General features: G+C 40.1%; 2 protein-coding genes across 2 annotated transcripts; one reads left to right on the top strand and one right to left on the bottom strand.

Moving 5' to 3' along the window:
• Window positions 1-421: 421 nt before the first annotated feature.
• DPM1 (dolichyl-phosphate mannosyltransferase subunit 1, catalytic) lies at window positions 422-12,044 on the bottom strand. Its single transcript, XM_037402199.1, has 9 exons — window positions 11,899-12,044; window positions 10,996-11,095; window positions 9,378-9,411; window positions 7,162-7,238; window positions 7,018-7,043; window positions 5,951-6,046; window positions 4,409-4,477; window positions 4,000-4,114; window positions 422-886 (listed from the first exon to the last, which is right to left on the bottom strand). Exons 1-9 carry the CDS (start codon window positions 12,003-12,005, stop codon window positions 782-784), a joined length of 729 nt encoding a protein of 242 aa, XP_037258096.1. The 5' UTR covers window positions 12,006-12,044; the 3' UTR covers window positions 422-781.
• A 60-nt stretch (window positions 12,045-12,104) lies between these two features.
• MOCS3 (molybdenum cofactor synthesis 3) lies at window positions 12,105-15,512 on the top strand. Its single transcript, XM_037402198.1, has one exon. The coding sequence runs from the start codon at window positions 12,145-12,147 to the stop codon at window positions 13,534-13,536; it is 1,392 nt and encodes a 463-aa protein (XP_037258095.1). The 5' UTR covers window positions 12,105-12,144; the 3' UTR covers window positions 13,537-15,512.
• Window positions 15,513-27,882: the final 12,370 nt, after the last annotated feature.

Below are 27,882 nucleotides of genomic sequence, written 5' to 3'. Positions count from 1 at the left end.
GACGGGCATGATAGAGCTGTTTTTGTGGGCACCTGGCGTTCAGCCAGGGTCAAACCACTGCAGCTGTCCTACTCCTCTTTTATAGATTCTAAAAATGTTTAGTTTTTAAAGAAAATAGGAAAAGGGAATAATCTGCTTCTGAACAAACACACAGAACACAAAATTATTCCACGCAATTCTCTTTCTTATCCAAAGAATACTCCCTCTTTCCAGTCTAGGAAGAATTTTACAAAAAAACAAATCACTATACTCATCTGTATGTCCTCTTAAACTACACAACCTATTATCAGTTCTGTAGAAACTGTTCTATATATCTGCTTTAAGATACATGTATATATGTGCTGAGGAAAGAAAGGGAACTAATTGATATATATCTGAAATGCTATCTGCAAACCACAGAACAAATATAAGACAAATTCTGTAAATTTTTTTGTCCTTGCTTTTATTTCAAAATAATCTTTAGCTTCTGCTGAATAATGATTAATTTCTAAATGCAAAAGATCGTTTAGCTTTGTTTTCTTTATTAAGACTTTGTCATTTTTACAAAAATAGAATAGAGCACTAGTCTATTAGTTTTTAGTTTAACATACAGTTCATTTATTTCAAGAGGAGGTTTGGGATACAATATATTCAGAGTTTATTAATGGTGGTTCATTTCATTGTTAATTTATAGCAGGTCTTCTGGTCACCACAAATTACCACACTTCTGCTGTTATATAATCAAAACCACACAGATGTCAGAAAATGTTTTTCTAAAAAAAAGCTGATTTAGGATAAACTATCACGTTGTAGCAAACAAGGTCAAGAGCCCCTTTAAGAAGGAAACTATTTCATTGCCTCCCAGTTTAGATTCTCCATAGACACGGTCCACAAATGAAATAGGAACCTGTTGAAACAAGCAAAACTATTTTTAAGGTTCAAAACCTAAATAATCAGAAATTCTGTAAACAAAAGAATGGCCTTTGATATACAGCATGTTTAGACATGGGAAGAAGGCAAGCACCAGATTGGCTTCATGTCAGTTCTTCTTACCAGTGGCTTTAATAATGCCCCATAGCTGGGGAGCATGAAATTATTTGGTTTATCACCTTTAAAGATGATCCAAAGGCATTACTCAGCGGCTGGATGATACACTAGTCAGAACAAACTTAATAGCTTGTGTACTAAAAGCCTCGGGGCTTAAAATGAACCTTCACCACTTTCCTTATGAACTGAATTCAAAACCTTTAAGTCAATGCCACAGGAAGTCAAAAGTCTTCTGCCACCATGAAACAGCGTTCTGCGCAACCTCACCACTGGCTAAGAGATGACATCTGAATATAGCAATTAGTGCATAATTTACAAGCAATGCCTGTCTTTATTGGTCTTTGACTATTTTATAGATTATTTACAGGATTAAGAGGCATTTCAAACACTAATTTTTATTTCCTTACTGTAGTGATCATGCTTTCCAGATTAGTTCACTACTCATAAAATGCTAGGAACATACTGCTTTTCAGTAATTTGACCACGTACAAATGACATATGACAGGACATTCTGCCAACACCGAATGAGAATATTCAAGAATTTCCATATATGTTTGTATGCAAAGTTGAAATACTTCAGGGGCTAAAATAAAGAATGACATTTGCAAAAGTCATTAAAAAATTGGCTTAGTGTTCTGCTGGCAGTTTCAACCAGAAATCATCTGGCAAATGGAACACAAAAAATCACCACACCCTTGCATCTGAGCCAGGCCTGAGGATTTCTCACAATTCTAGCAGATCAGTCCATGTCAGAAGAAAACCGAGGGCAAGAAGAGGGTAAGAAGATACCTAAAAAGACTCAACAATGACTCTGGCTTTCTTAGCAGGGTCCCTTTGATGTCTCAGTAAGCATCCTGGCAACTACAGACAGCCGACCTACGGAGCATGGATAGAAATCACTGAACATGTAGTCGGTGCAGGATGTCAGAAGCGACATTTCTTGACCAGTGATGAAAGAATGGTTAATATCTCACCTAAAAAGAGGTATCCCCTCTTTCCCTTCAGTAGAGGAATTAATCACCTGTGTTTTTTCTGGACTTTATACCTTTCTTGCACACAAAGTCCTACCATCAGTCTTAAAGGAAGCATTTTCAAAAAGGGTATATTCCATGCACTGTGGTAAATTTCACATATGATAAAGAAGTACAGCAAAATGAAACAGATGCATACAAAACTATTTAGGTATAGCTTGTGTCAGTTCATCTCATCATCCATTTGTTCCTTTTAGACTGGCAGGTCTCAATATTCATTTTCAACTTCGCTTCAGAAATATTTTTCTCTCACAACTGTATCTGCATTTCACAACAGCATAAAACCTCCTACTCTGCCTGTAGAATGGCAGCACCCACCAACCAGGAATTAGACATGCAAGTGCCACCTCTTATGAAATTTCAGTATTACTATTTGGATAATTATAAAATTTATAAATATCCTAAGTATTGATCAGGAAATACCGTATCAATGTACTTGAAACATAATGGAAAACTGTCCTACCTCAGGAAGATACAACACAGAGATGATACACAGAACAGCAAAAATACAATAGTCTTCTTTACAGGCACGTGTCAGCAATCTGAACACTGACAAGTTTGTTACAGATATCACAAAGGAAATCTTAAAAGACAAGGCCGAAGCAGAACAGCCAAGCAACCTTTCAGATGTTAGAGACAACCCTTCCCACATGTGAGAAACCAGAGGAAAAGGGAAGAAGATGCTGACATGAGAATGTAACAGATGAATTGTGGAGGATGGCATAACTGATCCATCACAACATAGAGCCCACATCACAAGGCTGATTGGGAGCCATTAGGCCTAGTGAAGGCTGCCCGTCAGACCTTGAACAGCAAGACACTTGTATTTGATGCCATACAATGAGTAGAGGCATGTAAATAAATGAATGGTGGGATTAAATAATAGGCAGAAAAGCAGCTATTTGTGGCAGCAGCCTGAAGAGTATAAGCAACCCAGAACTGCATTTTTTCAAAGCCAGAGAAGTGTATTTTACTGTTTTAAAAATGTATAGCAAATAAAACCTCATCCCACCCTAGGTCTCAGTATCGGAATATTATACAGGTGAGGATTTAATTCAGCAACATTGGAGAGCAACATGCGCATGCAGCTGGATGCTGGATGTGAACAGCAAAGAAATTAGGGTCAAACCCCAGCACAGAAAGGATAGTGATGTCGCTACATAAACAAGAAAGGTGGAAGAAAAGAGCTTGGTTTATTGTCTGGAAATACTCCACCCAATGTTGACAGAGAAATGCAATACCTAAGGTTTAGAGAGAGAGAAGCACCAGCAACAGAATTCTCTGACAAGTCACAGTCATGAAAATGATGAAGCAGCACTGGTTGAGACTGGGCTGTAGAGAGAATTGTAGTGAATCATCTTTAAAGACACCAGCAAGAGCATGTCAATGAAATATAAAAGGCAGAAATCAGACTGCTGGAAATACAGGATCTCACAACTGTTTTGAGCTCTATTTCAATGACTGTAGACAGCCCATGCCAAGTTTTGAACCAGAAAGTTGTGACAGCTGGAAAATAACAAGGCAATAAAAGATGAAACAGAATAGATCTGAAATAGGTGTTTTCAAATAATTTTGTTTTCTTCAGCAACCTGATTCTTACTAGAGGTGTCTGCACAACATGAAGGAGGAAAGAAAAGGCTCAGCTTCACGGTGTATTTTGACTTCTTTCCCTCCTTTGAAGTGGGATACAATTGTAAAATCGTATTAGCTAAAGAGATGGCAACAGGAAGAGGGAAGTATCCAGGAAGCGTATCAGCCAGGGGAATAAGTAACTGGAATCGTAGATCTGGTATTCACCTGGAAAACCAGAGTTCTAGGTGTGTAATTCCTTTACAACAAGTTGAAAATCTTCTTGGAAGTGCACAAAAATTCCTATGCTCCCAGTAATCTGTATCTACATTTAAATGAAAGCACAATATACTTATCAAAACTTTTACTATACCTCTCCAATAGTATATCCTAACTGTCTAGCCCGAACAATCATCTCCATCTGGAAGACGTATCCTTTAGAAACACATTTTTCCATTAGTTTCTGTAAGACTTCTTTTCTGTATAACCTGTAAAGGATTACAAAGAAAACGAAACCTGAAGCACAATTTCTGAACTTCAGAAATCAAGGTAGTGTGTAGGAATCCTAGCTGTAATCACTCACTCATATAATTACTATTTAAAAAAAACCCAACTTTTAAAAAGTTATAAGAACAACAGTTCTTGCAATCTAGTCTACTATTTCTTACACCCTTCCCAAACACATTTCATAGTCCTCAGTAAGGTCTGTTCTTACTCCAGTTCCTTGTTCAGCAGTTTCTTAATTTCAAATAAACATTATGAATTGCAAACCAGACCCATACCTGAAACTCCCTGTTAAGTCTGATGCACCTGGTCTCAGCAAAACCTGAGTTAGAAAATTGGCACCACGACTGTGAAAGAAAACATGGAATGTCAAAGTTGCTCAGTACACAATTCCGAAAGATCAAGCAGAATTTCTAGAAAATAAGTATCATTATACCAGCAGACCCCCTCCTCTTTATTGCTTAATATGAAACAATATTTCTAATGTTTTCACTGCTAGATTTGACTACTAAATCAAAATCTTGAAATCGAAACCCAAGGTTTTGTTTTTCAAAGGTCAATGATTAGTAGGTTATTGAACTTCACTATGAAGGAGAAATCGTTTTTTTAGAAATCAGGTTTACAGTTTGGTTCTTTATGGCAGAACTGTCAGTACGACTACACACTAATAAAATATAAAATAAATGCATCTGACAACATTCAAACCAACATTCTTCTCCTGACTAACATTCACTGTAAACTGAGAATAAAAATGCTTCCTGGGCAAACGTGAGACATGGATTTGGAAAATGAAAGTGCAGTTTTAGTTTATGCTGTTTTCATAGTACGGTAACGAATAAGCTCCACTGATGGAAAACGCTGTGAGACAAAAAAGCCAGTCATGACTACCTTGCTGAGGGCTGTATTACACTATGGTAAGATACGCAAGTCTTTCGTCTTGCCCAGTATGATGTAAAAGGATTCCTCTGTAATGTCCGTTTAGCTCTCTTCCCTTTTTTTTTACTTATATTTTATTTTGAGTGACAAAAAGATGAGCACTTATTCCAGCCATTAAAAACCAGGAGAAATCCAAATACAGTCCCTATGGTACCATCCCCAGATCATAATGGTAACACAAATTCTGCTCCTAATTCTTTACCGTAACATATAACCCAGCACTAGCTTGTGCCTATTCTCTTAAATCAGGTGTAAGAAAGACAGACTATGCAGAAACTTGTTCATTACTTCCTCAAAATGCGTAAGTCCCTGCAAACCCGATCTGCCAGCCTCTGTATGCTTATGTGACCTTGAATTTTTTCCTCTTTGCTTTTGGGTGAAACTTCCTCTCCCTAGTGTTCACTATAACTGGTTTCCAGTAAGGTCTTAGTAATGATTCATTGACATTGATCATGTCAGGTTATTCTTAACTTATGACAAATCAGAGCGTCAACAGAGGGGTTTAGCAACTGATTTACTCTTTAGGGAAAGGACCATTATAGCTATTAAAACTACCTAGATGTGTCTTTTAAACTTGACACAAGAATCGGTCTCAGCTCATTCTCTGGATGATGAAGCTGAAAGACACTTCCAACCTGATGCCATGTAGATTTGTCTGCTGTTCCAATCCATTTCTCAAGCCTAGTCATGTAATTACATTCTTTCTTGGTGGATTTTAACCAAAGAATTTGCAAATCATGCGTGTTCCTATTATTTAATACAATTTTGCAGTACCCAGTACTATTAACTGAAGACTCAGTTCAGCTTACACAGACCGAGTTAGTACTTGGAATTATTATTTCTAAATAACAAATCTGTGTGTAAATATCTAGAAAAATACTAACCTGATTAATTTTCTTTTCAAATCCCAGCCATATACTCCTCCATTTCCTTTATATCTTGTTCCAGACACAATATCAAAATTGCCTTCTTTCTGCTTTCTATAAGCAATTGGTTTTATCAGAAAGACAGGAAGAATATTTGTATGAAGGTAGTACAAATTTCAAAATAAGAACAATCACTCTCTTAGTACAAAATCTGTATTTTACAAACCTTTGAACAAGTAGAGGAGAGAGGAAAGCAATAATTAAGGTGGTTATAGCATTATGCATTTTAAAACCTGTGAATTGTACTCTTATAAAGAGCTGTTTCAAAGAATTTTATGATTACCTTTTACCAACTATGTCATAGAATTTCATAGACTTCATAAATAATTTATAAAGACCTACATGCATTTTTAAAGCCTCTCTCTATTATAAAAGACAGACTGATTTTAAATACAGATTTAAATATTTAAATTACACAAACCCATAGTAAGGAGAAAAAAAAAAAAAAGTCTGGAACTATCCTTAGTCCATACCATTCCTGACTGTGGCAGAACCTCATCTAAAATTTTAGGTCTTCAGTACTACTAAGCAAGAAAGTTGAGAATTATACAGATTACTAGCCTTAGCCTCCAATGTAATGCCCGTTGACCATTTCTCACAAATTGAAATGTGGCAGAAATGTAAGAGGAAGGCAAAAGGGAGCAAAGTATTTCACCAATAATTGAGGACAGGGTCCTCTATTCAATATCCCTACGTGCACACAGGATGAAATCATTAGCATTACAAAGTGACATTTATACATGCACTTTTCAAAGCTGAACAGCCATTACAAGGAAAAGAAGTACTTAGCCACACATGCTCTCTGATACTTTAAACTTGAGGATTTTTGCTCCAGTTAGGAACTATTCATTCTTCTGGATTATTTTGGCACAAATCTAACGAGGTCAAATCAATTTTACTTGAATTCTTGCTTTGCGACTTTTCTTACTACAGTTAAGACAGCTATACAAGAATATAAAGCTCCCAAATATTACTACAAAACAATGAACGTTCAGTCATTCTCTCATACTACGATCGGCACCTACCTGATAAACTCTGGAATAAATTTTGGCTGAAATGGAAGGAAAACGCCATCAGAAAAGACAAAGGGATGCTGGGGGTAGGGGGGAGAATCAATGAAAATCGAATTTTAACAGATTAAAACCACAGTACATAAAATACAGACTTACATGGTGAGAGAGGTCAGCATCCATAATAACAATAAAATTCCCAGTGGCATGCTTCATTCCATGAATATAAGCAGTGCCTGACAAAAATAGCACAGAAATAATTTCCCTCACTATTTTAATATATGTGATCTTCTAGCCACAGGCTTCAATTATTTTCTGAAATCTCTACTAGAAAAGGATGAACTAAAAACTCCTAAAATGTATTTTAAAATAAGATACTAGTGGTCAAACATCAAAGTGATTTTTCATTTTCCCTACAATTTCAGCACTAGATTTTATAAATATAAACCTTGGCAAACCCTAGTGCACTAGATACGCACAGAGAACACGATGTGCTAAGTGGATCGCTATTCCAAATATCATTTTCAGAAGTGCCACAGAAAACGAGAAACAGGACAGACAACAAAATAATCACTGATGATTAAAAAAACAACCCTGACTTGTAAACTCAATTTAGTACCAGTGGTATATAGATTTTGGGTTGTTCTCCTTAACACCATGAATTATATTCTGATACTTAATCTGGAGACAGCTTTTTTTTTTTTCTTCCTTCTTACTTTAGCTTGTGTTGCATTTTATTCATCCTGTGTGAACTGGTGCAGCTATCTCGGTAAGAGCTGGAACAAGTTTCGCTGTTACAGTTTTCCTCAATAACGCGAATTTCTGATCACAGTCATAGCTTCTGAAGACAGTACTGCTTCCAAAGATAGTACAGCAGCACAACAGAGATTAAAAACTAGCATATGCCCTTCACTGATCAAAACTACCCAAGTCCTTCTATGAACTTCAGAAGATATAAATAAAACTGAAAACAAAATACCCTCAAGTGATGTCTTTAGCAGTGTCACAGGCAACTAAACTCGCGGTTAGTGAACAACTTGTCTTTCCTTTCTTTTCCATGTCATTTGCAGTTACACAGTAGGAGCATCACAGATTTGTGTATTCTGCATGATTAGTAGGTATGGTCACTTGGTTTTAATCCACAACACTGATCAAATTAGTACAAAGGATGAAAAGCCAGAAAACAAATGTAAACGTATGTAAGCTTTTGGGAGTTTCTTAGATGAATGCGAGATGTAGAAAAAAAAAGTATAGAAAAGTGAATTTACCTAGGCAACTCAGTATCAAAATTAGAATTTTATTTTTGTTCGGCAGACTGGAGAAATTAGCTGCAGTACTTGGTACACTAGACACCTCAAATGTTTTACCAGCACATGGAAGTGGGAGTTGCCAAAACGTTTAGCAAGGAAGGTAGATACTGATTAACAATGAATCAAACAAGGTATTGCATTTTATAATTTTCTCCATTCCTGTTGTAAGAGAAGAGGGATAAGGATACAACATGAATCTTCACAGATGGAAATATTTCCCCTTTATTTTACGACAGTTTCCATACTACACTTTTTAATGTCTTTTACAACTTTCTAGGATATCTGCTTTTTTCTAACGCAAATAATGACAAGCCTGATTTACATATTCTGTGAAAATATGGCATCAGAGCCATAAAACTGCAGTCCCACATCTTTCCATGCAAGTTTTAATAATCTATCTCTGTGGTACAAGATTGGCTCCCAAATTAGTGAGATTTCTGCAACGAAAGATTGGCTACTAAATTAGTGAGATTTCTTCAATTCACATGTCAGTTAATAGGCGAGGCAATACTTCAGTAGTTTGAGTACTGGACACCCGTCAGATGTATTTTTTTAAATTTAATTATAGTCATAACTCACATCGAAATGGTTAACAGTGAAGAGCTCTATCTAAACATCAGAAAAACATCCCAGCCCTCTCTGGAGATTGCACAAACTATGGTCCAATTTTTGAAGCATCCTACAGATGGGCAGATTGCACCCAAGTTACCACTGCCCCCTCTGGATCAGTAGGTTCCACGCAAACATAGCAGCTACTCCTGTACACAGTTACATTTTCTCTCAATCTAGATCACTCATTCTGTAACCAGGGAATGCAGCAGGGGAGGGAGAGAAGCAGTGTGATACCAACAGGAAAACATAGTTGCACAGAACTGTAGTGACCACAGTCTTGCGGTTTAAGGTTTTAGGGAACTTGTTATAAGTATATTGTGATCGTTATATGTGTGGGTTTTAAGCTTGTTTGCTTACAAAAAACTTGATGAAAACATGTTTCTGCTTTTAGACTTCAATTTTCTTTTAAAAAAATTATTTTCTTAGTACTAACCAGACTTAATAAGGACTTACCGAGTCCCAGCTTTCTTGGTCTGGGTCTTAAAAGCTGCAGGATATATTAAGAGATACATATATTACTTGAAGTACAGTTTTAAATTAATTCTAGTGACACCTTAAAATTCACCATTTTCAAGGTATAAATATTTTAAAATGCACTTTCCATTTTTAGAAGTCTAGTTAATACAGAAAAATAAATTTATCTGTCAAAATACAGGAGAAAAACCATTACATTAAACAGTATTTGATCAGGTCATATTTAAAAACAAACCCCTTTTAAGCTTTACTTCACAGTTCTGCAGTAAAAAACAAAATTAAAAGCACCACCTCATGACTAAAGATTTCCTCAAATTCCATTATCTGGAATACAATTACAAATCTGAACAACAGTCTCCCCAGCACCATTACTTTTAAGGAATGACAAACACTAACAGAAAATATTTTAGCAAGTTTCCCAAAGTGATTTAGCATACTTTCAGTAATGAATATAAATTTCAAGATTTTCATGTGCATATAGATACAACCCATGAGTAATGACCATGCAGCAGTATTATTAATCTTGCAGAATATGAACAACCAAACTTTAAACCTGTGCCAAGTATCCTCAGCTCCTGCAGGGCCATATGAAGTGCAGGGGGAGAAGGGGCACTGCCACTAACAAAAGAGGAATCTAAAAAAAATTTTAGATCATCATGACAGTAATTTAACTTTCAGCTCTTCCTAAAATGCCTTTGATGTAAGTCAGCATTTGGGGAGGACAGAGTAGATATTTAAGTAGTCATGTAAATGTAGTTCACACACAAATTTTAAATCTCCCTTTTAAATCTTGACTAATTTTGATGCATTGTCTAAGGGGTCATAAGCAATATAATTAGAAGGAGGACATGGACATGAAGGAGTTAGTAATCATTAGTGCTTCTGCTTATCTGTTATTTTGGTTCCTTTTTTCCCCCTTTAATAAATAGTTACATTTGAACATTAACAACAACAACAACAAAAAAATCACTTTGACTCTTCCTCGGACATGTTGGCTTCTCATTAAGTCAACTACATACAATATTCAGTAGACATATAGAAAGTGAGAAGCCTCATGGAATTATTTGGATGATGACTCCTGAGCACTAACCAGAACAATGATATTACTTAGGAAACAAAGAAAATTATTTTGGGTTAAAAAAAAAAACAAAACAAAACAGTCCTGTTATTGAGGAATGCAACTAGACAGATTAAAAAACAAATCACAAGACCAGACTAGCTTTCATCTTTCCAATTCCCCTATTACTGCAGTCACTTAGAATGAAATTACATCTTATCCAAACCTCATCTTTTCTTAGGCATGCACAAAGTACATGAACAACCACTATTTGTTACTCAATAGCACGCAACAATGCACAAAGTACTGAAAACATTAACTCACGATTTGGCATATAAGCTCATAATGCTGCTAAGCAGCTGTATGACGATCATAATTAACATTTGTCTAAAGTGGCGTGCAAAACTTAAATAACTTAAAGGATGTTAAAGAAGCATAGAATCCAGGACTCCATTCCACTTTTCTAAGGACTTCAAGTACTTTTCAATACAATAAATATGAAAACAATAGGACAAAAAACTCCGAGAATATAAAACTCACTATTTTATCTGATCCATATATTTTTTCCAATTGTTCAGCAATTTCCTGTGTCCCATCTGGGCTTCCATCATCTATGATGATAATTTCAAAATTGTTCCCACTGAAATGAGAATTATTTTTAGATGAACAAATGGAAAACCCCATTTCACTACCTACAGCGTTATGAAAGGCGTGAAGCTGAGGACCAGAACACAGAGCGACCTCCCGACAGCCGGAGACACGTGCTGCTGCCGTTCCTACAGCCGGGGCTGTGCTTACAGAGGATAAATTCGATAAATCGGGACTCAGCGTTGCTGTTCAGGTCTCAAGCCGCAATTGCTTCACAGCACGCTGCAGCAATATAAACCTCCTCGAAAGCTAAAACTGCCGCTGCGCTTTCACCCGCTTGCTCCAGGAACCGGTGCAGAAGGGATCAGAGCACGCGTGAGACCTCCGATTAGAGTAATTCGTTTCCCTCATTAACCCGGGCGAGGTACACCTGGCTGCATACGACCCCCGATGTACCCGGCGGCACTGGGTAACGTTACTGCCCTCCCGAGCCGTGTCGGTATTTCGTACGTTTTAAGGACGCGCATTGCCCAGCTCCGCGACTCCTCAGCTCCGCCAAACACCAACAGCGGGTGGTCAACCCCCCGAGCCCGCTCCCCACCAGCCGCCGGCCCGCCCGAGGGGACGCTGGACCCCACAGCTGCCACAGCGGCCTTTCCCCGCAGCCCCGACGGCCACCTCCCCTCGCCGGGGACGGGGCTCGCCCACTTCCGCAGAGCGGCGGTGCGCAGCCGGCCCGGGAGCGGGGACGGGGCTCGGCCGGGCCCCAGCATCCCCGCGCCCCCCTCCCCGGGACGGGCCCCGCCGCCCCCTCGCCCCCCCCGGGACGGACCCCGCCCCCCCCGCGACCGGTACCTCTCCTGGAAGGTGCGCGCCAGGAGCCAGACGACGAGGGGCAGGTTCTCCCGCTCGTTGTAGGTGGGCAGCAGCACCGAGAACTTGTCGGCGCCGCCGGCCGCCATGTCGGCGCGCTAACGCACCCGGAACCGGCGGGGACGCGCCGCAGCCAATCAGAGCGCGCGGCGCGGCCGGAAGCGCCGGGGCAGCCGGCCGGAAGCGGAAGTGACGCGCGCTGTCGGCCATCCGCCGTCCCTAACAGCCATGGCGGACGGCGCGGAGGCGGCGCGGCTGAGTGCTGAGATCGGCCAGCGGGAGCAGGAGCTGCGCGGCTTACGAGAGCGGCTGGCCACCGTCTTGCTGGGGGACGCCGCGGCCACAGAGGACGGTGCCTCTGCCTTTCCCGGCGATCTGCCCCCTCTGCCCGCTCAGGCCTCTCTGAGTCCCGCCGACATCCTGCGGTACAGCCGGCAGCTGGTGCTGCCTGAGCTGGGCGTGCGGGGGCAGCTGCGCCTGGCCCGCTCCTCCGTGCTCGTGGTGGGCTGCGGCGGCCTGGGCTGCCCCCTGGCCCAGTACCTGGCCGCAGCTGGCATCGGCCGCCTGGGTCTGGTGGATCACGACGTGGTGGAGACGAGCAACCTGCACCGGCAGGTGCTGCACGGGGAGGCCCGCCGAGGGCTCCCCAAGGCCATATCTGCCGCGGCCGCCCTGCGGCTGCTCAACTCCACGGTGCAGTACGTGCCGTACTGCGGCGCCCTGAGCCCTCGCACTGCCCTGGAGCTGGTGCGGCAGTACGACGTCGTCGCCGACTGCTCCGACAACGTGCCCACCAGGTACTTGGTAAATGACGCCTGCGTTTTGGCTGACAAACCCCTGGTGTCTGGTAGTGCCCTCCGCCTAGAGGGGCAGCTAGTCGTGTACAACTACCATGGAGGGCCCTGCTACAGGTGTCTCTTCCCCAAGCCCCCTCCACCAGAGACGGTGACTAACTGTGCGGATGGGGGAGTGCTGGGTGTCGTGCCTGGCATCATGGGGTGCATCCAGGCCTTGGAGGTGCTGAAGATTGTCTCGGGAATGGGTTCCTCGTTCAGTCAGTTCATGCTGATGTTTGATGCCCGTGAAGGGAGATTTCGCAACATCAAGTTAAGACCAAAGAAACCAGACTGTGATGTCTGTGGTGACAATCCATCTGTCACTTGCCTGCAGGATTATGAGGCATTTTGTGGTTCTTCTGCAACAGACAAGTGTAAGACTTTACATCTGCTATCCAGTAAAGACAGGATATCTGTAGAGCAATACAAAAAATTGTTGGATGAGCAAGTTCCTCATGTTTTAGTAGATGTTCGTCCGCCAGTAGAGGTGGATATCTGTCACCTGGTACATGCTGTTCACATTCCTCTGAGTAAGCTAGAAGAAAAAGATGAAGAATATCTGGAATACTTAAAAAAAAGAATTTGTGAAGAAAAGCAGAGGACTAACAGCCAAACATCTTTTCCTGTATATGTTGTTTGCAAATTAGGAAATGATTCCCAGAAGGCTGTAAAAATTTTGCAGGAGTTACCTGTCAAAGAATTTGGTTCTGTGTTGGCTAAGGATATTAAAGGGGGGCTCATGGCATGGGCTAGTAAAATTGACCCAACATTCCCTCAGTATTAGAAATTTAAATGGTGAAAAAAAATACAAATTTTCATAGTAAATTCTATAGGGGTCCATCTTCTTTGTGTAATGACTATATCACATGGATAAAACTGGGGATAGAAATACCATGTTGCTTTTTTTAATGTTAACTTTTCTTCAAAATAACCCTGTATTTTTGTAGATGCTTGTTTATTTTTTATAAAAATGTGAAACTGTTCATGGAAATGGAAAGAAATGTGTTTCTTGGTGGTTATTCCAAGCTCTCATTATTAAATAATTACTTAATTGTGCATGTGATGGTTGCAAATGACTCCTAATTAGTACTTACAGCCTGGAGAATGACAAAACACAGGAATCCAGGGCTGAAAGTTTTTACTTATTCTCCTAACTGCCTAAAAAATGGAAACAGTGCATGCAGTGATTAAAAAAAACCCAACAACTTGTTAATGTCTAGCTGATCAGTAGCACTATTAAGCCTATCATAGGAAATTGCCAAGACAATGCTGACAAGACTGTTTTGGTCAACATCTGTTTAGTTCTTTGTAGCAGCATTGTGTATTTATGAAGAGAAGTGCTTGCTGGAAATAACAGCACCTACAGCAAGTGTGTTCTGTTAAAAACTTCCAGAGGCATCCATCCTCATTTGTTGGCTAAAAAAAAAAAGTGTATTCTCTGACCTGTATAGGGAAACTGAGGTAAAATGCTAATAAGATATACATTTGTGTCCAGAAAGTTTGTAAAACATTTAGAAAATGTTTTTATGAGGGTTTAGAAGAATTCTGAGGTGGAGAGGAGAAGAGGAGGTGAGAGGAAAAATAGGTACGTGGCCTCCCTTTTGCAAGTACAAAGACATATTTTGTAAGCTTTGTCACTGTTTTTTGTGGTAGTTGCATATCCCCAGTCTCACTGCATTATTTTATTAACGGGAATGAAGAGCTACACATACCTAAAAAGTTCTCATAGATAAACCGGATGAAAAGAAAGAAATAGTTTCTCAACAGAAGCAGCTCATCAGTTAAGCATAGTAATTATCTTCTTGTATTAATTAAGATACAAATTTCCTTTACTCCCTGAGGATGAAAAAGCCGCTTGCCATGACTAATCTTTGCATTGTATAAAACAAAAAAAAGTATTACTATTATGATGAGTAGTCAAAAAGGCATATTTTAGTAAAATGTATTTGAGAACAACCATACTGCCTACTTTATTATAACAAACTATGGGTTCTAGCAGTAATAATCTTAAGTCTTTCATGGAGGAAACGGTTACATGAATTTATAAATGGAGAGTCGTATCTCTTGCAATTTAGAGGAAAATGAAAACATTACAGGCTGTGACTTAAAGTAGGTATTAATTCTCTGTGGTGTGTGCCGAGAGTCATAAGTCAAGACCTTTTAAGGCTGGTTGTGGAGGCTTCTGGTGGGTTTCAGCATTTGGTGATTAGAAACCAGAGGGACCTGTTTGAAATGCCTGACCTGTGTTTGCATTTTTCTTTCTTTAATGTCAAGAGGCTGAAACGTAAGAGGTGACAGTAGCAATAATTCTGTAATATCCAGCCTTCTAATGCTAAATAACAGATGGTATGTCACACATCCTCCTGACCTGAGAAATTGATTCCTTTTCAGTTATTTGAAGCAAGGTGAACCTGTGGGCTTGGGCAAAAGTTTTGATTCTAAATCCGAGTGCTACTTGCAGTGGATAGAAATCATGTGTAAAGTCTTTTCCCTTGTTACAACATTTTAGCAGCAGATGTGCACAAATTCTGTGAAAGAAAAAGGAGTTAACATTAAAGCCTGTGGTTTTTGGCAGATGATTTTTCATAGCAAATTTATAACTGCATTTCTTGTAGCACATTTTCAAGGAGGAAGCCAGACTGCTGTATAGAAGACAGCTCTCAAGGATCTGGAGAACTCTGTAGAAGAACAGTGATAAGGATGAATGAAAATGGATCAAAACCTGAATGGTATCAGAACTAGCAAAAAAAAAAAAAAAAAGTAAATGCATCGAGTCAGGCTAACGAGAGACAAACTTTCAAGGATCTTTTCTATTAAAATAGCTTTTTGGAAAGATCATTCTAGCCAATCTGCCCAGACTAACGTCCAAAGTTCTTACAGGAGTACAGCATCTGAAATGCGTCTGTAATTTTTGCATAAAGAGAGATTTGTACAAAACTAATTGGGCCATAGAATAGAGATGGTTATTCTGGAAAGAACTAGTGGCTCAGTTCTGATCACAAGGGAGTATGCAAAGTGTAGGTTTCTTTGGGGGGAAAAAGAAGTGTTCTGTTCCTTGACTTAGGACAGCAGTTAAATTCTTGGCAAATACGAAAACATCTGCTGTGCATCTTAGATTAAAGTGGGGTCTGCAGTGCTGGTCAAAATTTTATTCTTTACTTGCTGGGGCATTTTAAGTTTAATTTCTTTTATTCCCCTTGGCTTGCTGAAGTGATACACAAGTCTTCCTGTAAATACAGTCCTCATGCAGTGCTGGACTCTTTGGAGGTAGGCTGAAAAATCAAGGTCATAGGATCATAACTAAGCCAAACCCACCCTTATTATTGGAAATTGTCTTCTGTTTTGACTTGCTTTATTTCTTGAACTCTATAAAACATGTAGTGGTTTCTGTTTTCACCAGGAAGTATAGTATCAGAGCTCAGAAATTCTAAGAGAAGCAGTAACACTATTATTTTGTATTGCTACTAAAGTACTGTATGAATACTGGTAGATGTTGACATTGTGAACGAAGACAAGTTGCTTTGTTCAAGTAGCTTATAGTGTAGTTGGTCTAAGATGTGTTATCAGATAGGATAAGGTCAGTCAGCAGAGTGTATTTTTTTCTTTGTCGTTCACTCTTGATGTTACGTGGTTGCTTTTTGCCCTTTTGGTTATGTTCTCTTTTAAATGGCTAACTAGAATTTGGCACAGACACTAAACAGGAAACAGGTTCCTGTTAGAGGTTTAGGGTAATGGAAAGTGGCTGCAGCATTTATTCTGAATTGCTGCATTTTAATGTCTGCCACATGTAGGTCTATGGGATAGCGTCATGGTTCAGGCACAGAGTTAAATATCTAAACTTGTTTTGTCCTGGGACATGGCTATTATTTTAAGGCAAGGTGTGTCAAGCTGGTCTAGCTTTCATGCAAGTCTAAAAGGTGTCTGCATACAAGGTACTAATGTGCTTTGATAAGCTGAAGTCCTCTTTATTTTGGTGGCAAGAGTCTCTCATCTCAAAACTTCCATAAATTCAGCACTGACTTACTATCAAGGTGTATAATTTAAAAAAAATCCCTCAACGGTGACTGAAACTATTTGTAAACAAATGTATGAGGGATGTGTCCAAAACTAGTTCTCAGAGTTCATAATAGCAGAATTTAGGTATGTGAGTATCTTTATTATTATCCTATTTGTAAGCATGTTTTCTAATAAAAATTACTTGTTCAAAACAAAACTATGCACTAGATGCTTAAAATACTGCAAGTACAAGTCTGTCTTCTACATATGAATGCACTAAGCTGTCCTTTGTGAAACTACATAGGAAAAAAAATACTTAAGGATGTTTGCTAGGTGGCACTGCAAGTTTATAAACCGAATCATTCTCTAGGTTGTAAGATGCAATTCAACCTTAGCAAGAGCTGAGGTTCACCTGTAAAAATGCATTGTTGTACAGTTATTTAAAAAAAAGACTGGGGAAATAGAATAAAATGGAGCAGGGCAGTTGGATAGTACATACAATATTCCAAGAAAAAGTTATAATGGCAATTATCTTTCCTAGGGTCAGTTGTTAAAGCAGTGTTTGTTTCAGAGTCTGAACCTGAGGGTTTTTTCATGTGCTATTTTGAAATGCTTTTGCAGCCAAAATGGATAATTGTACAGAAAAGGGTTATTAGAAACACTACCACAAAATTAAATACAGATCTTAAATCTATAAAGAGTCATTGCAGAGTCACTGCTAGTACATTCTTAATATTACTGAAAAGCATTGCAGATTTTCTTGCCTGATTAGGGCAAGGTTTTTTTGGAAATTCAAAGATACTTCCTTTTTGTCCTTCTTGTTTTGTAAAACTGAACCGAAGGCATAACATCGTAAAAACAAAATAAAATAAAAATCAGTCCTCTAAGGCAGTGAATCCCAAAAAACCCAAATTGGACTTCTTTGGAAAGCAAGAACTGAGCTTGCAGACCTGATGTACCAAAAGAAGCCCACAGAAGTATCTGTGCCTAGAGCTCAGGCACGTTCCTGTGGCCTGAAACCAGGTTGTGAAATGAGAAGGTGGTGTATTTGTTACTTACTATCACAGTATTACATACGAAATGGCTTAAGTTGTGGTTAGTTAGGTGAGTTGTTCTTGAAACTGAGTCATTCTATCACTGGAGATTAAAGACTTGCTTATCACCATATATTTTAGGAAAGGGTGAGTCATTACAGTGTTAGCATGAATTTTATTGGTGTCACTTGATTTATGCATGTCTCTGACTTACTAGCTCAGTGTTTGAAGCAGAATTAAAAAACCCATGAGAGGGGAGCCATGGGTACTACACTGTTTTGATAAAATCACCAGCTGGATTCAGGCAGCGTGCATGCAAGCTGGGGCAGAATTTCTCAGCTGGTGGTCTGTAAAACTGTAGTGGCCTCCAAGGCATCAGAACATGATCTTTTATAGTGACCAGGGAAAAAAATGCATGTGTTCCAGTGCATTTGAATAAAATGCAGGAAGATAGTTTAATGCTTTAAAAAAATAAACCAAAAAAAAAAAAATGCAAACAAAGCCTGTTGTTGAGATCCCTTCACCCTAATGCAACTAGTTTCTCCAAAAGATACTGAGCTTCGCCTTTTGCATGGATATAATTGTTAGTGACATGGTAGTAACAAGAATACAAATGTTGAACTCTTCAGGAGGAAAGGTTTTTGTTTATGCAGACCATAAAGAGGTTTTTCTAATGCTGACGTGCCAGATGTTAAAAAAAAAATACTTGCAAATTAAAGACACTAATATTTTTGATGTCAGGTGTTACTTTTAGTATAACTTTTAGAAAGTTCTTTTAAAATCTAGGAACGTAAGCAATAGCTGTATGTAATTTACACCTTTGGGATAGTTGATTGCTCCTACATTTACTCTGATTCACTGCTCCAGTACATGCTGACCACTTTCATTGTGTCACAAGTTTAGTCCTGATGACATTCATACAGAATCTGTGTTGCAAAACTGCTGAAATTGTTGGTTACTGGTTTATTCTTTTTACAAGATTTTAATCTGAAGCTCCTCTGTTGGCACCTGCAGATATCAGTGGGAAAATTGTGATACACTTGGAAGAGCTGTAGATTGAAATGTAACGTGGATTTGCTTTTTCTTCTCAAGTAAGAGCACATTCAGCCCCTGCATTCCTTCCTAGATGATACTGAGGGTTTTGCCTTTTATTCCCATGTAATCACCTAGTACTAATAAAAAGTGGCAGCTGTTTCTTGTGGGGGAAAGCAAATGAATTGACCTACAGGAGGTCACATTTATCTGAGAAGTGCTCTTATCTGGGTGAGAGGCAACTGAAGAGGAATAATGTAATGTCATCTTTTCATTTACAAACCGTTTTTGTGAGTTTCAGAAAGAACAATTACTTTGTAAAATGTAATGCCTTACAGCTTGTGGTTGTCTTGTAAATGCAAAGATCTGAAATTGCATCCCTGGTAAATACGCTAAAACACAAGGCTTTAAAAGGAAACTTCTCCACTTCACTTGTTTGTTTTTGCTGTAGGTAATTAATTGGCTTATTCAAAGTGCTGATAATGAAAAACCACTTTGGATTGCTGGTCCAGTCTGCAGTTTACTGAAATCTGGTGAAGAACAAGAGAGTTAACTGGAACAACATATTCTACAGTTAAGATGCATGCCTGCAAACAGGCTGGGTTTTAACAGATAGTTACTTGTTTAGTAGTGTGAAAATTTCCTGCCTATCAACAAGTGATTTCTCAGTGAATATGCTGAATGTTACCTGTTTTGCAGGCATCAGAAGCGTGGATGCATTTTAGTGAATGCAAACCAAAGTGTCGTTTCACACTCCAGGCTGTGGTGGTGACAAGCCCTCGCGGTGTAACTTTATTACTGGGACAAGAGTGTATCTGACATGTCCAGGTTTGCAGCGGTTGCTCAGGTAAGTTGGTCGTTATGTGAGGGGAAGTCTCACCAGTGCTGTGGAGTGGTACACTGAGATAAAGAGCAAGATCATCTTTTCTTACGCTGGTCCGAGTTCCTGGCATACAGAACCCTTCCCTGCTGGAAGGAAGGTCGGTCACTGAGCAGGTTACTTCTAGGCTTGAACCCATGCTGAATGAGACAGGTGGAACTGAGTCAACCTGTAATGATACAAGAAGCTTGATAAATACAAACTGTGCTGCTTTGTTTGATTACAGGACTTCAAGCAGAAATAATTGCATAGTTTTGTAATGGCAGTATTGAATAAAAGCAGTTACGTCACTAAAGAGGGTAGCTGGGAGAAGAAGAAAAAGACAATCAAAACTAGCAATAACTGTGGCTGGAGGCTAACGAGTTCCTCAGAGGTAGTACCAGTCCTTAGAAGTTCTGGTGGGCACTTTTTCTCCTACAGGAAAACTAGGAGAAATGTAAAATATTAATGTGTATTAGGGTAGCAAAATTTGGAGCACAGTTAGCAAACACTAATGTGAACCGCAGGAAAACACACACAGACACACACTGGTTTGTGGTATTAACCTTCTGTGGTTTATGTTACTGTTGGTTAAATATACTGGCCCCACTGCTTACCTTACACTGCAGCTTCAAAATCTTTGTGAGGAAAAGAAATACGGTGCCAGCAGAGAAGCAGTACATGATCAGAGCCCATGGTTGGGAAGGAGATCTAAAGATTTCCCAGAGCTTTCTGCTTGAGTAACTCAGAGTTGTCCAAAGGAGTAATGACTTGATGGATAAGGCAAGAAAATGAGAAGAAATCTGGAGTTTCTGCTAAGTTTTGGCTGTACTCCTCCTGAGCAAGTCACTATTTCCCCAGTCTCTACTGTATGTGTGTTGTGTTTAAATCTTACTCTGGTGACCAGATCCCAAAGAAGCAATTTAATAAGCATGTTGTTCTGGAAGAGCTTGAAGAACTAAAATTCTTGGATTATATGACTTGGACAAGGCAGTGGGATATTGCATCTGCTTTGCTGGAAGCAACAAGAAATGCTTGGTCACTTGGAGGGCAAATACATTATAATCTTTATTACGCAGTCAGAAGCTTGAGCTGTACAGCTGCACACTCTTCATCTCCATACAGCAGTGGAAAAGCAACTGGTATGCTCTGGTCTTGACAGCAGGAAAGGAAAATGGCTCCTGTTTGCCTATTCTTTAGCCTTTTATCATTGAGTGGGTTAATTTGTTCTTTTTTTCACAATATACATCATATGATTGATTCAGCTGATTGACAATGTCAACTGAAACGTATTTGTGTGATGGTGCTGCTCTGACCTCTTGTTCTTTTTATTGTGAAGTACTTGCGGTGCTAGTATTTCATGCTCATGCTAAGAACAGAAAATAACTTCCATCCTGTCATATGAATCTTATTAGAAAAACACATTGATATAAATTCAGTCTGGTCTTACTGTGGTACAAGTCTTCCATCCAGAAAAGAAGCTATTCCTACTCTGCATCAGGGCTACTTAAAATTACAGGATCTATTGAAAGGTAGAATCAGGAGAACCAAGGTCTGGAAAGGACCGCTCCAGCAGAAGAATCCAGGCTGTAACACAACGTGCATGGCGTTGGCTGTAGTCCTGCCTTTGCTGGGACCCTGGTGCGTGTGCTGAGTGCAGGCTTTGCTGACCTGACCCTTCACCGTTAGTCACCAAAGGAAGAAACTGGTAGCTCTGTGTTCTTGAGGCTTCCCCATGCCCATGGCATGAGGCCCTTCTGTGTAAATCGAGCTGTAGTTTTGTTCACAAGGTGTTCGTGCTGTTGCTAGGAGACCAAATCTCTGCTTGCAAGGAAAGGTTATTTCCGAATTTAAAATGGCTCCTCATATATTTGACTGAGAAATGAAGTCCCTTATACAAATGGCCATTCACCTGCTCATGAATGGTAGAAGGAGGTTCTTCGGTTGTGAAACAGATTTCTGGCTTCAAGTGTAAGGGTTTGAAACTCTGAAAAAAAATAATCAGAGTGTTTAAACATGACTTTATATTTATATGTACATGTATGTGTGTGCACACCCAGAGCACAGCTGTATTCCACATGCTGTGTGATCGAACCATAACTGTTAGTAGAATTTATAGAGATTATTTTCCAGGACATGCATATTGTCCATTTCAAATCTCTTTTTGAAGCTCTGCTCTCCGTTTCTATTTTATTACTGCAGTAGTGGGAGGTAATGGGTGTCACTGGTCAGAATTCGTTAGAGCACTCTACAGGTGCCTTTTCATCTTCTAGTTATTAAAAATGAATTTGTGTTGTTATGTCTTTTCTTGCCTTTCAGATGAGAGCACCAACATGTTCTTCAACACTCAGAACTCTAGTGCTCCTCTTTCAATCACTCTTTCTTGCTCTACTGGTCCAAGGAATATCTGGATATTGACACTTTTAAAAAAGCAATTTAATTCCTTTCCTGTGCTTTCTACCCAAAGTTCTGCTGTGGCCTTCTCATCTGCTGCTCTGATTAGTGTTAACCTTCTCAATTAAAGCGTCTTTAGTGCTGTATTACAGTCCATTCAAAACACTGTTTCTGAGATGAAGTTTCTTGTAGTTATTTCTTGGATGTAGTTTTTCAGTTTTCATAGTGACAAGCTTAAATTTAATGTTCTCATCTTGTTAGCCTTTTTTTCAACGCTGATAATTTTGGAGGTTCTTATGTTTCCTTCTTTATTTCCTTTCCTTTTGTACTATGATTAAAACCAGTGGCAGCATTAATGTACAATTCTAAGAAAAATTAAGAAAGAGCCATTATTCTACTAGCATAATGTGACAGTTGGTGAGAATAACAAAGGTTAACTTTTTGCACAGCTACTCAAAACATAAACATCGATGGAGACTGATTCATAACACCCCGGTGCTGTTGAATGTTCTATATTCCAGCAGTAGCTTTATTTGAACAAAAGTGAGAAGTTTTGAGACTTGTCCTGGGACAACAGGAGACTGCCAGGACTCTGAAACAATCCCCTTTTAGTCTTCCTATTGTTAGTTTCAGGTAATACTAATAATCAGCTGTCCCAAAGGACAGGAACTCATTGGAGTTCCGTGTATAGATGAAGGTACAAACCCATTCCTCCTTCCGATACCCAACTGGATAACTTGCATTGATACTTCCTGGAGGAACTGATGCTTTCTTTCTGGAGACAGCGTTCTAGAGATGACTACTTGTGTGATGCTACTACCATTTTCAATTTTCTTTGGTCTACCAAGGAGTCAATGACAGGAAGAGGCTGGCAGCCTTCCTCCTACACCTGTGCTGACATTGCAAAGGCTCTTGTTCAGGTATTGCTCGCAACATCAACACAATTCCATGCTGCTGGGCACCGGGCTCTCCCTTTCAGCTCTCCATATGATTCACCATTGTTGTAATGCCTGCAGGGGTCCAGCCGGGAAGATGACATAACCATACTGTAAGTAATTGCAGTATGGGAAAATTGTTCTTATTTATTGTGGTTGCACCCTACCCATTCTTCATGTCTACCTGTTTATGTTCCTTACCTGGTTTTTCTCTCTCCAGTGAGCTTTGAGGGTACAAATGTAGAAAGGGTGACAAAGCTACTTAAGTCTTAAGTAATTCTGCTGATACAAGTTCAGAGCCAAAATCGCATGCAGAAATTATATGCAGAAGGGTAGGTCGGTCTATTCCCAACTAATGGACACTATGCTAACTGCGTGTGTGTGCATCCCTACTACTAAATGAACCGTCACAGACGTTTAATGCAGTAGTGTTTTATCCAAGATGTAAGAAGCTACAGCACAGTCCCATCCTTAAGTTTTCTATTGCACTTTTGGAAATAGATTTATTTATTTTCCCTAAACCTCAGACAACAGGGAAGCGAATATTCGCTGCTTGGCTGTTGTTTAATTCAGAACCTGAACCTCACAAGGTCATTAGGCTTTGGGTGGCAGACTGGGGATTAGCACCTTGGTGCTGTCCTGTTTGTTTACAGGAATGAATGTGAAAGTCTTGTTTTTCCTAAAGGCAAGGTTTGTTTAACTGTAGAACGTCTCCAGCTGCCTGCTGTCCCATGAGCAGCATTCCTCACTCTCCTCCCTGGGTGAAGCTTCCAGCTCCTCTGCTGCTGTCCTCTCCTTCATCCATGGGTCACTCTAAATTAGTGCTGCCGCCGTCCCGGACTCCTGTTGGAAATGGCTCCTTTCTGGCCCTTCCTTCTGCAGACGTTGTTCTGTTATTCCCCAGGGAGCCTTTTCAAGGAGAAAAGAAACCCCAGCAAAGCAGTGGCTCCGATCACTCACGAGGAGTGTCAACGCCTCTGTGAGGAACGTGTGAGTGTGGGGTCACGGCCGGCTCTGGGAGAGCAGGACACTGAAGGGTTTAGGTGACCCTGTATCGTAAGGCAGCAGAACCTCCAGCTACAAATTTCCACCCTAGTGCTGATATTTGGGACTGGGGATTCACAAGGCTTAACTTTACTTACTGTGCAGCCTGCTGCTCTGAACAGCCCCTGCTGTTATTTACAGCTGCTTTACCAGCACAGAAAGTCTTGATTCTTCTGTTGGGCTTGACATTATGTTAAAATCTGTGCCTGCCTGCAGATCGGCGCTTAGTGACAGTTCTTTCCTCTTTTGAACCTAACACAGTGATGGCTTCATCTTTTTCACAAAAAGTTGTGGAAGTTGTTGTAAGTTTGAGAAGTACGGATTGATCTCTGAGGGTGAAAAGCAGCAATTTCATAGCTCCTGTTAGAAAAAATGCTCTGTATGAGGTTACCTTCTAGGGAAAGAAATAGATTTCTTCTTTGCAGGGTGATTAATTCCAGCTTACTACAGGGTCTGGGATGGCTGGGAAAACTCTGCTGATCCCTGCAGGAGCCCGGTCAACTGAGTGATGGTAGGTGCCTCGCTGAGCGAGGGTTCACCGGTAACTTTTTAGCCGTGCTGACACAGGCTTTCCCTGGCACCGCACCGCCCTTTGCCTTGGACTGGTATGTGTGTTTGTGTGACTGCAGGGTGGACTGGGTCAGGGAATCTTCTATTCTTACTCATTTTTAAGCAAGACAAATATCCTGGTCCCAAAGCAGTGGGAGTTCTGGGGTGGGCAGAGTGGGAGAGAGGGGTTTGGGTAAGGCACATCTAACTCCTTGAACACGGAGCAATTGCACAGATACAGCTAACTGAATGATTCTTTTTTCCTTTGAAGCATATCTTTTAATTTCTTTTATAAATAAAATCATAACTGGTTACTTACCAGACTGCTCTTGTACAAGTGATGGAGGTGTTTACGTTTTCCCCATGTGACTTTGAAGCTTGTTAGTTTTAGTCAGATAAAGTTGCACTAGCCTTTTGAAAAGTGCCGCTTACCAATATTCCAGCCAAAAAAATCCTGCATAAATATTTTTATCAGTAGTGTCAATACGTCCTTCACACTTCCCAGAAACTGCAGCGATGCTATCCTCATCCTAGTTTCCCTGTAGATCCAACCGCATGCTCTGGCAAACGAAAAGCTGTATATGTAGAACATGGCAAGAAGTGCAGTGGATTGAGTATTTTCCTTTGTATTTTAAAAATATTTTCTTATAATATTTTATCCATTGAAAGGCAACTGGTGCGGCCGGATGCTTTAGGGCAGGGTCCCAGGCCTCGGAGGAGAGCTGCCGGGAGTCGCCCGTAGATGGCAATGTAAGATCCTTGAATCCGGCACCTTCTCGGCTCTGCCTGGATGAAAACCCCTTATCTCACCCCAACACCAGCTTGGGTTATAGTGGTCCTCAGGAACTCTCAGGAACAGCACTGACCGACACGTCCTCTGTGGCTCGTCTTGCATTTTGAGTACTGTAGCTTTCACCCTTAGAAATACAATCCTATTCAAATACAGGCGCGTAATGACAGATTTTGATTTACAGGGAAAACTTTCCCTTTGGCTATCATGGTTCTGTGCAAGTGCTTGAAGCACTTTAGCTGTGGGCCAGGGTACCAGCTGTCAGTGGCAGAGCAAGGAGGCAGTAGGAAAGAACACACACCAGCTTTACACAGGTCCTACCGAGAGGAACGTTGTCTTAATGCGATTCCAGGGCTTAGAGGTGCTGGGGTGAGGGCGCCAACCTTACCTCATGCTGTTGTTGCTGATGCTTTTTTCCTGTTGCCATCAAATTACGTTCGTGTCCATCCTGTGATGCCTGTGTTGAATTTGGGCTCTGCTTTCACCTAACGAAAAAGGTAACTTCACCCCCATGCTGTGCCTCGTGATGCTTTGCAGCTTTACCTTCCCCACTCAGGTTGTCCCCAGAAACATTCCTCTCCAAAATTAGAGACACCTGCAGTTCCACAGTGTTGGATCTGGATTGCTTGAGGATAGCATTTCTGGATTTTTTAAAGTGCACTTTTATGAGTGCAACTGAGCCATCTTTTCCTTGGCTGACCTGGGAACTACTACCACTGTAAAAGTTAGGGATGATATCACTCAGCTTCTTTGTGACATGAGGTGCGTCACTAATGAAAATGAGAGCACTACTTCAATTTATCATTGAGCAATTCTGTGTCAAAACTTTATTTCTATGTGTCATTAACTATAGAAACTTACGCTAGCCCACACCGCTTTGTTCCTGTGGTAGGCACCATTGAAATTATGTTGCTACCTTTAACAGAAAGCTAATCTTTATTATACTTGCTGACCACTTTATTTGCATGACAGAGAGCTGTAAAATTAGCTGGTTATTTTTGGAAACAAACAGCCTTGTTTTTTAAAAAATTCTAATCTCTAGATGATAGCTGGGAAGTACTTGCATTCCAGGTCAGTCACTTGAGCAGGCTAATTATTGTAGTTTATAGCCCTTGTTTCTGGACCCACAATGAGTGTAGGAATAAAATTATGACTATAATTAAGAATGGCTACAAAACTGCAGCCATTAAAAAGGGTACCCAATAGAGGAGGAGCTGAAACCTTAGCCTGACAGCATTACATGTGTTTATGTGCCCTAGCTGACTTCAGTGTTGCACAAGGCTCTCCAACTCATGTCACAAGGGCTACAGGGATAACAAATTAATATTTGTAAGGCATAACAAATATGCTGTAATTACCCGAATTGGCCTGCTGTTTTTCCAGTTATGGCAGAACTTTATTTCTGTTGAAGTGACATTTGCTTCTGGATTAGTTCCCACAGGCAAATGAAGTAAATGCCCTGTTGGACAGGGCAGAAACATCCCCTGATATTATGACCGTGCAGTTTTTTCAGCTCGCTTTTGTCAGGGCTAATAGCATTCTTAATATCTTTAGTGATGTCTAGGAAATATTTCAGAAGATACAAGATGCTGGAAAATGACAAAGAAAAACAGTGAACAAAAAGGGAGAAAGATCTAGTTTTATTGTTAATAATTGATAAACCAAACTCTGAACATTTTCGGTTTGGCAGCACAGGCAAAATTCTCCTTGACTTTATTTGCAGCGTACGATTTTACATAGTGACTGACAGCTACCGAAGAATCCTGTCCTAAGGACTTACACTCTAATGTTACCAGACAAGACAGGACATGCACAGGGCTGAACTGATTCAGTGCAGTACAAGTTGTGGATCTAAACTGGTCTTCGCTTTCCTGTTTTCCATACGATCATTACTATGTCAGGAACAGAGGTAATTACTAATGCTGAAATGGGATTGTTAAAATGCCACAGAGGCAGTGGTGAGTGAGTGAGTGGGTAAGTCTGGTGTTAAGCCTTTTCTGGTTTAGCAATAGAACTTTTGAAATGTTTTTTTTTTATTGACAGGGGTGACCTTCAGCTGCTGTCATGAACTGTAGTTTCGTGCCTTTCAGTTCTGCCTGGTTGCTGTATGTTGCACTCCTTGTGCCTATGGGTTTGGTTCCACCATCTCAGAAGGCATTGCATTAGGCTTTCCCCCACCCCATATTTTTGGTAGACATATAATTTTTTTGATAAATAGGTACTAAATTCACTGTCAAATCTTGCATAAGGTAGTCAACAGAAAGGTATTTTCGCAGAAAAAAATGAGCCATATACTGTATGCATATTGTAGCAACTGCTGATAGAAATGAAAATGGTGAATAATAAACCTGAAAATGGTGAAACTCTGACACCTGGGCCAGAGCCAACTGCTCAGTTTAGGGGTTAATGTCACCGACTGAGGTGTGAGCAGAGATTGATGTCGCAGTCTTCAAAATCACATTTGTCACCTTTTTATTTAACTTCTGATTAAACACAG

This window comes from Falco rusticolus, chromosome 10 (genome assembly GCF_015220075.1).
Source record: "Falco rusticolus isolate bFalRus1 chromosome 10, bFalRus1.pri, whole genome shotgun sequence".
Lineage (NCBI taxonomy): Eukaryota > Metazoa > Chordata > Aves > Falconiformes > Falconidae > Falco > Falco rusticolus.
Note: the sequence above shows the minus strand (reverse complement) of the source record. Positions and strands in the feature narration are given on the sequence as shown.